We start from the raw sequence: 12799 nt of genomic DNA, 5'->3' as shown, positions 1-12799 counted from the left end.
GGGGTTCGATAAGGTAATCCCCTTACACTAATTGATTTGTTAGCTGATCTGTATTTGTAACATGACATATCAACAAGAATCATTTTAATCCAACATTGTTCAATTGTATTTTCCATATTAGAAATTGTTTTTAGTCACCGATGCCATTTTATAGGGTATTTAACACCGAATTTAGCACAAGGCATAGTATAATTATTGATTTAAGAATTTAATTACAATTTATCGCAGCTTCTGTCACAAGAACCAGATCGCATAGAAGTAGTGGAGACTGAATTTGATTGGTGGAAGCCCTCGTCTCCAACCGATACCGAGCCAGAAGAATCCAGAGCTCATGTGGAACTATGTGTCAAAACAGAGAGGAGTAAGACTCTCTGGAGCCATCTCTCCAGCCCTGAAAAGAAGAAAGTCTGTGAACTGATTGGTTATGTTGAAGGGACATCTAGTAAAGATAAATCGAAACAGTATATAGGCAAGTAAACGATTTATATGAATTTTAAGAGAAGAAAGATATGTTAATTATTTTATGCTAAAGCTGGCCGAGGACTGGAGGAGCTTAGTGCGAGTTTTTAACTTTCTCAATAGCGTAAAAGTTAACTAAATTTGTATGGAGTTGGAACGTTTGCCTACGTTTGTTGCTAGGGGCGCTGTTCCAAATGCATACAAATTTGGGTTAACTTTTACGCGATCGAGAACGTTAAAAAACTCGCACTAAGCATACTTATCCTTTGATTAAAGCCGTGACACATGGCATGTATACCTATATATTAAGTATGAACATTAGTATGTTTGTGGCTCAACCACGTAAAATGGTTGACGGGATTTGGATATAAAACACCAGTGAGATAGTTTATAGCTTGGATTAATACACAAGATAAAGCAAACGATATGACCCAACAAGCAATGCCGGGTATTACTGCTATAATAAATAAGATGTTGTAGTCGCTGGTTGATTTTACGTACTAACGGATTTACAAATTGATCGGTAGTTAATGGACCAGAAAGTGTTTCAAACAACCATTTACTCAGGGAAGACGTGCTTCTGTTTTCTGAATTGTAAATTTAACGCGGGCTTAATTTACTGTCATTTAAAAAAGATAACGAGAGCTAGTAGGTACTCACAATGCTCATGTCTCATCTTTATTTAGAAACTTTTCTGACGGTTAAGTGTTTCTTGTGATATTGGATAGCTTTGAAAGCATTGTTTTGTCAATGAAACACCCGTGATGGAAACCAAACAGATTAAGCAATCCCAGCTTTGTACTTGATGTTGCTTATCAATCTTTACAGAACACAAAATAAATTTAACACTAGCGAATTGTTCATTTACGCTCATGAACAGAAGTAAAGAAGTGCTGGTTGTGACTCTTACCCAGTTCTTAGCCTCGTTAGAAACTCGACCTTCGGCTAAAGCGTATAAGGTATGTTGTTTTACCAGTCTACATTTTAGTGTAATGTCAAATTTTGGACGAACAAGCAAAGGTCACTTAGTAACGAAGCATGAACTGGTGCGGCCTTAGATGCATATATACTATTGGGTTTGTTTTTTTTTTTATTGCTTAGATGTGTGGACGAGCTCACAGCCCACCTGGTGTTAAGTGGTTACTGGAGCCCATAGACATCTACAACGTAAAATGCGCCACACACCTTGAGATATAATTCTAAGGTCTCAGTATAGTCACAACGGCTGCCCCACCCTTCAAACCGAAACGCATTACTGCTTCACGGCAGAAATAGGCGGGGCAGTGGTACCTACCCGTGCGGACTCACAAGAGGTCCTACCACCAGTAATTACGCAAATTATAATTTATATATATATATTATAAGTTTAGGATAAACGTCCAGATATGGAGACTTCACGCCCCATGGCTAGGCTGATGGAGGATAATGGAGTCTGAAACTCGACTGGTACAAGTCGTTTTGTTGCATAGGGTCCCGTTATCATAAATTGTCCAAAATAAAAAAAAAAGTCCTATACATAGATAATAAACAAGATTGGAAGATATATACGTGCTTTCTGCTATTATCGGCTATGAACCTTCCAGCTGTCCGCACGTGCTGAAAGCCTGGTGATTGAAGGCGTAACATCAGATGGAGATTTAGTACCACTACTGACGGCTGAGAAAGGGACCGCGCTGACCGGTACAAACCTTCTGGCTGTTGATTTTGAGAAGAACCCGAGTAATGTGGAAGCTGATTATGCGCTGTGCTGTTTGCTAGAACCGGTCGAGTTATTGTATATTGAGGTACGCTAGTAATGTATATTTTCTTTGCACTGGTGTAAGAGCCCCCTTCCCATATGTTACGAGGTTATTGAAGCCCACAGAAGCCATGACGTTAGTGGTATCCACTTAAAGCCCTTCACCAGAAGTCCGAAAGTTCAATTAATTATAAATAATAACTAGCTTTTGCCCGCGACTCCATCCGCGTGGAATAGTTACTTTGGCATAACGCTAAATTTTACCCTCACGTCATTTGCGTAGAAAGCGAAAATATTTTTGAATTATATAAGGAGATATTTAAACCCCTATTTTGAAACATTATTTATTGGTGCTCCATTTGTATTGGCCTTACCGTGATGTTATGTAGCCTATAGCCTTTCTCAATAAATGAGCTGTCTAACACTGAGAGAATTTTTCAAATCGGACCAGTATAGTTCCTGAGAGCGTTCAAACAAACAAACTCTTCAGCTTTATAATATTAGTATAGATAGTAAGTTTAAAAAGTTCTGATTATATTGACAGTTTTAAAAATGAATCTTGATAGATTATATTTCGAGATTCAGCAATTATTTTGAAGCTCACAACGACATACCTGAGGTTAACTGGAAGTTTGTGAGCACATCAGCGAGAACTACATGTTTTTCTTAAATTCAAAATATAACCGTTTTTCCAGCATGCCTTTACAGAGCTGATCAATTTCTTCCAAACCCACTCCATGACTTCCGATGAGCTGGCGGAGGAGTTTTCGCATGCGGTCATCGAAGCCGGAGTCATTAGCAGGTCCGTACTGGCATATGCCGTCAGCCGGAGAAAGGTATTCCACTTGAATATGGACATCAAAGGACCATGTATCGTGCTACCAGAGCATGGATGCATACATAAGTAAGAGACTTCTACTCGATAACTATTCTATTCCTTTTAACCAGTTCATACCAAACAGTGAGATCGTTCTTGCCAGGTCCGGTCGAGTGATGATAATGGACGTTAGTAGGATAATAATAAAGTCAGATTTGCAACCTTCAAACTTAACGTTAGAAGATGCCACCTGCATGGAGCTCGAAGAACGACTGTATGATAGACTGCATGCTGAATGCACGTGCCAGGTTGGTAGAATGAGCCATAGCAGTTAGCTTATTACACATGTGAATTCAACAGGGCAAGAGAATATCTTAGATTTGCTCAGAAAGCAGGTTGTCCAAGGCCAGTTTAGCTAATTGCAGACATTTTTTTTTATTGCTTAGATGCATGGACGAGCTCACAGCCCACCTAGTGTTAAGTGGTTACTGGAGCTCATATAAATCTACAACGTAAATGCGCCACCCACCTTGAGATATAAGTTCTATGTTCTCAAGCACAGTTACAGCGGCTACCCCGCCCTTCAAGCCGAATAGGCGGGGTGGTGGTACCTTCCCGTGCGGACTCACAAGAGGTCCTACCACCAGTAAATATTTAGATATCGTCCTATATGCAATATTTTTAATTCATGAACGTTTCACCAAAACTTATAAGACTAGAAGCAGTCTAAATATAATTGCTCACGAAGCCAGACGATACGATTTATCGGAATCAAAAATGTCAAGAGTTAGTGATAATTTCTGTGGAGAAAGCGAACATTACGTTTAAGAAAAAAACTCTTGATACTATTAAAAGTATTGTTAGCTGTATTTTTCTGTGATACATTGTTTTAGTATTTATACGAAATTGTGATGTTATCAAGGTCCTCTTTTGTGATTGGGACGATCAGTGGAGGGAGCAAAGAAAACACGGTGACTCCGAGCTGCATCTGATTCCGAGGATCAAAATGCAAATAGTTTTCTCGAACAGCATCAAGAAGGACTACAGGTTGTTGCCGAGGTAGGGGTTTTGATAGCAATTAGTTTTTGTCGTACGCTAATGAGAGCTTTGGAACTTCGAAAGAGGGTTAACGTTAGCCAAATGGCTGGTCGTAAAACCGGGCCTAAACATAAAATACGTGAAGTGGTCGCGGCCTAAAGGATAATAAGGCACCTGGTGTACTGATAGGAGGACGTGATAACGCAGTCGGGTGCACAGATTCAACCATCCATTTTGTTGTAACGAAATACGTGTCTAATACGTGCTTATGAATTACTTCCACAGCTTAAAAATTTATTTGCGTAAATATGTACTTTTTTTTTTATTGCTTAGATGAGTGGACGAGCTCACAGCCCACCTGGTGTTAAGTGGTTACTGGAGCCCATAGACATCTACAACGTAAATGCGCCACCCACCTTGAGATATAAGTTCTAAGGTCTCAATTATAGTTACAACGGCTGCCCCACCCTTCAAACCGAAACGCATTACTGCTTCACGGCAGAAATAGGCAGGGTGGTGGTACCTACCCGTACGGACTCACAAGAGGTCCTACCACCAGTAAAAAAGTACTATACAAACCCGAAGTTTCAAGGTGGGTAACTGTATATACGTTATAATATTTGTGAGCTCCCGCAATCACCTGGCTTAAGGTGCGCTTTAAGCCCGGTCGCATACTTAATCTTTTGACTGCCACGGTGTCCTACGTGAAATAATTATATCGATTTCTCTCTTCGATCTTCGATCTTCTTACTAAGGCGCCGGAGTACCTAAAGGCTCTGCGAACGACGAATCCGAACATACTGAGATTGAATCTACTTCTAAGAGACCCTAGAGACTAAAACATACATTACCAAACAAAAGAATGCAAAGCTAGGCAATCCAGGCCTTTAGTAGTACAAATAGACATCATTACTTCAGTGCGTCGCGTAGGGCACCGGTGACCTACACTGTAGTCAAAGGGTTAAGAAGTAACTAAGACGGCGCGGGGCTAGCGCAATAAGCTCCGCGACTCTGTGGTCTATAGAGAAGATATAAGAAGACCTTACAGTAGAGATATATTAAGTATATATATTATATATCTTATTTTTCAACCGGGAGAAGTGGCGATCGCTCGTGAGGCGCATAACATCTGCCCACAGCAATGATACTGAATGATGACTACGACCGTTTGACAAGAGTGATACAACAAAGAAGTTGGAAGTATTCTGTACACAAATAAATGTAAACTAAATGAAAGTACAACGCGGCCCACAGGGATTTGGACAGTGTTTCTGTTTTGTTGTTTGTCGGAGTGATTGATTTCTTAACCTCTATTCACGTGACAATCTATTTCTCTATTCACGTACCTATAATCGTGGTTAATATCTTAGACTTTTTTCCTTACTAAACGATCAGAAACGATGCAACACTTTTTATTTGTAGACAATTACTTTTTCCTTTCCAGATACAAACTAAACATATCACTATCTAGTTTCAAATTGAATTTATCCGATCGGATAATTGGCTACCTGCTGGATTTCTGTGATAACCTGCCGATACCGGTGCCTAACACAGTGCCTGTTTCATTCATGGACTCCGGCGACTATGCCGAAGATGTGGTGGATCCTGAACTAATGGAAATATTGGAGTCGGACCGTGTTATGGCAGACCCTGGGTACAGTGATCTGGTTAAACTAAGACAGAAGATTGTTGCTGCTTATTTGAGAAGGAATAGGTATGTTACATGGAAATTTAGTTGCAAAGAGATGGAGATCTCAGGTTGGTTGGTAGCATTTATGTTGCTGATGTCTATTGACTGCGATTACCACTAAACACCAGGTGGGCCGCGAGCTCGCCCATCCACTTAAGCAATAAAATAAATGTAATAAAAGTTAAACCTGAATTACTGAATAAAGATACTGCAATTAACGGTGGTATTCTGAGCTCGCACGCCAAGATGTCGCCAATCAACCTGCCGATATCTGCGATGAAGCATCTGTTCATTCCGGATCGAAGAATAGGCCTTCGGCCTCAGCAAGGTAACTCACATAGTTATGCCCAATATTTATTTCTAGGGTATCAGATCCGAGTTTTGACAAGGCAAGCGCAAAACTTGGCTTCCAGGAGTCAGAGCCACTTTTCAGCTCCACAGAGCAGAGCGAAGAGGATATGGAGCTGTTCGCGAGATACGTGGACCTTCCTGGTTTCGACGACAATGTGTCTCCTTCAAATAACATTAACACTCTTATGAGATTTATTATTGGTAAGTATACCGTCATCTTGTTTTTACCATCGCACCGCCCGCCACCGGAGTAGAGTTCATCCATACTACCTGGAGCCACTGCGGTCATCTACAGTGCGTTTCCAGAGGTCTTTTTTGCCACGTACCATCCGGCTATGGAATGAGCTCCCCTCCACGGTGTTTCCCGAGCGCTATGACATGTCCTTCTTCAAACGAGGCTTGTGGCTTTATTAAACGGTAGGCAGCGGCTTGGCTCTGCCCCTGGCATTGCTGAAGTCTATGGGCGACGGTAACCACTCACCATTAGGTGGGCCGTGTGCTCGTCTGCCTACAAGGACAATAACAAAAAAAGTATGGGGAGATATTTAAAAGTACTTCATTGATGTCTTTGACCACACGAATTGAGGCCACTGATATACCTGTTGTAATAATGGTGAAGAGTAGCCATTGTTTCAATGCAACTCATGTCTTTACTCCGGACAGTAACCGGTTGCCATCAAATAAGCTGAGTGATTAAAATATGCTGTAAAAATTTCGGGAGCTCATTAAAAGTGAAAATCGGGGCGAGAATTTAATAATACAATTTATAATGTTCGTTTCTCTCTGATCAGGTGAAATAGTTGTTAATTTGTCCCGGTCGAGCGATCAGTCTGAGCGTCCATACGTGATGCTGAGTATCGGCAAGGTCTGCCTGGACGTGGCTCTGATGCAGTACGGCCCCGCAGTCCAGCTCTCTGTCGGGCAGATGCTGCTCACCGACAAACAGCATCACAGTGCTACTGGCCAATACTTGGAGCTGATCACCAGTTCTGGGGAGCTCTTGAATTTGATTTACAGAAAGGTAAAATTTTCATTAGAGGCTACATTCAAAGTAGTTTTACTGCACTTGTATTGTTGTTGGCTTACTATACCACGTCGTTACAGCTTTGAGTCCTGGTTGGAGCCAATATCATTGTTGGATATTTCATAATTTGAAACTTCAATTGTAAAATACAGTATCCAACGAGTAAAGATCAATATTGTTCAATATAGATTGAAGCGTTCACTATTATCAAATAGTTTCAAAACATAATAAATATCTCCTTCGAGACTTTCGCTGTGTGTGACGTAATAAGTACATATTTGTTGGAACAATTCGCCCGCGTCATCGTATGTTGAACATTAGAAACTTTTACATAAGACCAACGATAGTTTTGTGTAGGTACTACGCATTATCGTGTATATGACACAGTCCATACTCTTTGACACAGTCTGTATAGTAAGCGGCACGTAAGTTGGCAAGGTTTTGGTGTAGTGGGGGTAATGTCGCGCATAGTGCACATTGCAACAAAAAAATGGTCACTTTTATTGCCCGCATATAATTTATTTAATTTTATTGTTTATTTGTCATAACTTATTTTTAAGCCTGTGTTTTGAAGAAAGTTAAAGAAAAGAGAAAAATTCGTGAAGTGTATTAGGTGTTATAAATAAAATACAATTAAAAGTTAAGAAGTTTATTTAAAAAAATATACTTAATATTAAAAACTATGTGTCGCCGTCGTCACTATCATTTTCTAATAGTGCTACCGCTTGGATTAAATTTATGGTAGCACCTGAGCTGGTGGAAGGAGTTGGCTCCTCATCGTCGACATAACGAAGAGTCGCTGTCGTCACTGGCGTAAATAATAAAACGCTCAGTGACTGAATCTACTATATGGTCATTGGTATTTGGTCCTGGCATTGCAAACAAATTTAAAACAATAACACTCGTAACGAAAACTTAATTTAAATAACAATAACAACTCCTAACAAAAACTTAATATAAAAAAAGGGTATCCTACAACTTAGTAGGCGCATGTGTAGCCGGGAGCGAACGGAACGTGGACGCGGTGCGTGAGGGGAGCGTCGACTGACTCACCAATCCCGCGCTCGGAACGGTGCTACGTCTTTCCCCCCGTCCCGCTTGACAACCAAAGAGACCTAAAAACGACTTCTGCGCATCTAACGACTCTTGCCAAGATACGTGCCGGGGACTATACTTAACTCGATTAATGACTTGCGAATACTCAGATGAAGTTAGGGCAGTACCAAAAATAAATATAATAGTTTAAAAAAACTAACAAAATACGCTTTTATAGAAAATATAACTAAAAATAGAAAATTAAATTTATTAAATTTGAATTAAAAATAGTGTAAGAAAAATTTTTTTATTGTAAAAAAAGCGTGGGGTGCTTTTCAGGATATTATCAAAATAACTCTTCTACTCATATCTGTTCATAACATATTTATAACTACTGATACCATGCACCCCACGCTTTTTTTACAATAAAATATTATTTTCTTACAAAATTTTTATTTCGAATGTATACATTAAGGACCGATGACAAATGAATTTTAAAAAAAAGATTGGAAAAATTTAAATTCACCTAATAAATGAAAAATAGACAATAGTTTAATAAAACTAACAAAATACACTTTTATAGAAAATCCAACTAAAAAATAGCGAGTTAATCCGACGTTTTGAAGGGGGTCAAAATCATGTTCAAAGATTCCGTTACATATTAACATACATACGTCTGAAGCTAATAAAAGCGTATTAAAAATTGTTCTTATCCGTCCGTTTTGTCAATTTCAATGTTTTGCAGCTCTACTGGAGTCTTTCTGGAGTTTCCTAAATATATTTATTCACTTTAGGTCCGAGCCGACTGTCCAGAGTTCAAGTCCCAGTTCCACGGAGTAGAGCAGGCTCTGGTCGCCGATACTGGACCGATCTCGTTTTTGTTGCACGCTGATGCTCTACGAACTTTATCCAAGTATCTGCTCTACATCTACGACAAGTACGTATGAGTATACAATTTGACACACAGTAAAATCAGTGCGGGTAGTTTCATATATTTCATCAAGGCTTCTCATTCACATTCTATTCATTCATTCAGATGTAACCAGACCTATATATGTTATAACGTGGATGTCGCAAGCTTCCTTAAGACGACAGGTGGAAATGTCAATTGTGTAGTATAGTCACTGAGTGGCATAGGAGTTAGGGTCTCAAACTACATAGGCAAGAGAAATAGTCTCGGAAATACTCGTGGAAGTACTCTTTTCAAACCAAAGAAAGACGACATGATTGCGTGTTTGTATGGTTTTTAGGAACTATATATGTAAAACATTTTAAAGTATATAGGTATAATTGTTCAGTTTTCGGTTCCCCGAGTAGGTATAGGGAATTTTTAGATCGTGTCGATTGGGCCATCCTTCACACAGAACGTATGATTGCTTTCCAGCAGAAGACAGGTTAACGGTACCCATTCAAGTGCTCGCAATATGCCCTGCCAATATAAGCTGAAGCAGTAAAATTTTACATCAATACGTAAAATATTCAATTCATCTCAATACTTCCGCAGAATTCAAACTAGACATGCAATAAACTTGAAGAAGATGATGGTTCCGCAAACAATGTCCTTGTGGAAGTACCTGCTGAGCTCGGAGACGGATCCGCCCGTGCCGCCTGGAGCCACCAAGTTCAGCTATTCAGTCAGGTTTGGTATTAAATTATCTTTGCCCATTGATACCACATACTCTGTTTTTTATAACGAAAGTGGAACCACGTTAAAATGGCATTACCTGATTAAAGTTCGCCTGATCGAAGTAAAGTAAGGCTGATCGAAGTCGGGTCGACGCGTTTGAGATGTGGTGCTGGAGGAAAATGCTACGGATTCTCTGGACGGAATATCGGAAAAACGCATCAATCCTGGAAGAACTAGGCGTCTCCACAATGCTTTCCACCACTTGCCTACGTAGGATTTTCGAGTTTTTCGGTCACATTGCGAGGAAAAAGTGACGATCTCCAAAGACTACTCATCACCGGCAAAGTGGAAGGAAAGAGGCCTAGGGGGCATAGTTCTTTGCGCAGGTCCGATCCCTCCGTAAAGGTCACAACCCTCACTCAGCATTGAGGAACATGACGCACGGAGGAGGAGGATTAAAGTAGAATGGACGATTTATCATTTAGTGTTTTTTTTTCCAACAGAGCTACATCAGTATCCATTAAGCTGTGCCACTTGGACTGCTCGTTGTTGGAAATCAAACTGACTGGCTTCGACAGCGACTGTGTATTCCGAGCCAACGACCGGATGATCTTCAAGCTCTTCTTGAGCTCACTGCAGCTTGACGACTTGTCTGAATCCACGTTGTACCCTAAGGTAAGTTAAACAAGGACTCGTATTCATCTGCTGAGTATTTTCGGACATTATAGAATTTATATTTTTAAACGAGGCTTGTATGTAACCAAGGTATGCTAGAAATATCACCTGAAATAGGGAGGGTGTCGCATCGAGACTAACAGATATCATCTGGCCAAGGATGCTGTCACATTTCACTTATTCTAGAAAAGGTTTTTTTTTTATTGCCTTTGTAGGCAGATGAGCATACGGCCCACCTGATGGTGAGTGGTTACCGTCGCCCATGGACTTCAGCAATGCCAGGGGCAGAGCCAGGCCGTTGCCTACCGCTTAATACTCTCCACAAGCCTCGTTTGAAGAAGGACATGTCATAGCGCTCGGGAAACACCGTGGAGGGGAGCTCATTCCATAGCCGGATGGTACGTGGCAAAAAAGATCTCTGGAAACGCACTGTGGATGACCGCAGTGGCTCCAGTTAATATGGATGAACTCTACTCCGGTGGCGGGCGGTGCGATGGTAAAAACGAGACGTTGGTATCATCTCGAAGAATTCCTCAGAGCACTCCCCATGGAACATGCGGTACAAAATACAGAGGGAACCGAAGTCCCTCCGCAGACCCAGAGGCTCCAAACGATCCGTGAGGTTCTCAACTTAACCATCATTTCGGCAGATTACAATTACTTTTAATTACTTCTAATAAACGGAATACTTTTTTACATTCTATTATCCTGATATATGAAAATTATTTTAGTTGGTGTGGCCTGATGAGGATAAAGTTCTGGAAGTGAAGTACGTACGTTGCGCCCCGCGAGTCTATGGGAGTCATGATGACATCAAGGCGCACGGAGAGCTGCGCATGTACGTGGGCAGGCTCCATGTTGTGGTGTTCTGCTGCTTGATATATCAGCTGCAGGTTCGCTCTTACTAGACTAATTGATTTATTATTATAAGGTCGCGGTATCCACTGGATATAGGCAGTGCACAACCGGTCGCTGTGGCAAGGCTTGGGGACACCTGTGTCCAGCTGAGAACGTCTGTGGGCGGAAAGATAGATCTATGTTATGATAATTTTCTTCACATCTTTATTAAAGCGATGTCTGAATTATATGGTAGCGTGCTCAGAAACTGGCAGGGTCGGGGTATTCGGGTCGGGTAAAAAACTTCATAATTACCTTTCTTTTCATATTATTGACTTGGCCACATTATAGCTTCCTAGACATATAATAGCATTTGCTAGCACACTTAATGGTGCAGTAGCGTTGGTGCATCTAGAATTTCTGATGTCAATATCAATTCCTCTGAAATAAAGCAGTATCGAGTAACGCGATGAAGATAAAAACAGATAACGATAAAGTGCAAAGAATTTGTTTACTCATTCTAGCAATTCATGGAGCCGTTAGTACCAAATTCGGTAGCTTCTGAAGTCGCTCATGCAGCGGAGCGAGCAGCGGAGAAACACGTACAGGAACTGAGATCAGCTCCAACAAGACTCAACTTGGTTATTGAGGTATATCGAACTGTTTCAATTTATGGGGCTATTGAAAACATGACTAAATCTAGAGTGGACGAGATAGAGCTGCGTAAATACAAGTTTGGCTTACCATCCGTGAGGGTAGTGCTCCCTCAACGTACATATGTGCGATAGTGAATAATATATCTCTTTTTAAGTGACGCTAAAGTTTAGCTTCCTCTTCGTTAGCAGTCTATCTCTTAGGTCCATGTCGTCATGAACATCACCCGCGGAACATACCCGACGATTAGTTGTTGAAAATACGTTTATGAGTGTTCAATTTGTTCAACTAGATAGCTCACGTTGGGTATGCACATTGGGTTTGTTATTTTCTCTTGGTACGGCCACCAATTAACATGTCATTTCACAGATTCACGCACCAGTACTGCTACTACCACAAAAGCCGTCATCGCCAAACCTCCTTGTACTCAATTTAGGTGAGAAGACAAACATTATGATTAGAGTACTTCCTGAGGATGTTGAAATGAGATGATTACCAGGATTCCATTTTACAAACTAGTTTTTTGGTCACTTGTCCGTTACGGGCAATGTTTTTGTTATCGAACTCCAATGAGATGAATCTCGTTTTGTATTTGCCTTGAACTTATTTTAGGTATACAATGGTACAGTGGCAAACTTAGAAAATGATTTATTTTGTGCAGGTGACCTTCAAATCGAGAACTTCTTCAAGAAGATGAAGACAGTGCAAGACGCGAGCAGTCCCATGCAACAGCCGGTCATCGACAATATTCTGATGAAGCTGGTAAACGTCACTATCTCCAGGGCTGTCATGACACTCGCTGGAACCTTGGAAGTTCAGGTCAGTGCAATGAGCCACATGTGATATGATATATG

At 40.7% G+C, this 12799-nt stretch overlaps 1 protein-coding gene across 2 annotated transcripts in view; it reads left to right on the top strand.

The window, feature by feature from the left end:
* Positions 1-12799, top strand: part of LOC101746585 (intermembrane lipid transfer protein VPS13A) — a 57794-nt gene that overhangs the window by 4641 nt on the left and 40354 nt on the right. For both annotated transcript variants that reach the window (XM_062675277.1, XM_038019360.2), the window contains exons 7-22: positions 229-469; positions 1288-1418; positions 2043-2243; positions 2893-3101; positions 3178-3322; positions 3937-4073; positions 5497-5766; positions 6107-6294; positions 6885-7114; positions 8947-9089; positions 9657-9791; positions 10283-10454; positions 11186-11347; positions 11816-11941; positions 12315-12381; positions 12607-12764. In XM_062675277.1, coding sequence (XP_062531261.1) covers positions 229-469; positions 1288-1418; positions 2043-2243; positions 2893-3101; positions 3178-3322; positions 3937-4073; positions 5497-5766; positions 6107-6294; positions 6885-7114; positions 8947-9089; positions 9657-9791; positions 10283-10454; positions 11186-11347; positions 11816-11941; positions 12315-12381; positions 12607-12764 — 2715 coding nt within the window. The remainder of the gene's footprint in view (positions 1-228; positions 470-1287; positions 1419-2042; positions 2244-2892; positions 3102-3177; positions 3323-3936; positions 4074-5496; positions 5767-6106; positions 6295-6884; positions 7115-8946; positions 9090-9656; positions 9792-10282; positions 10455-11185; positions 11348-11815; positions 11942-12314; positions 12382-12606; positions 12765-12799) is intronic.

Source organism: Bombyx mori, chromosome 23 (genome assembly GCF_030269925.1).
Source record: "Bombyx mori chromosome 23, ASM3026992v2".
Classification (NCBI taxonomy): domain Eukaryota; kingdom Metazoa; phylum Arthropoda; class Insecta; order Lepidoptera; family Bombycidae; genus Bombyx; species Bombyx mori.
Note: the sequence above shows the minus strand (reverse complement) of the source record. Positions and strands in the feature narration are given on the sequence as shown.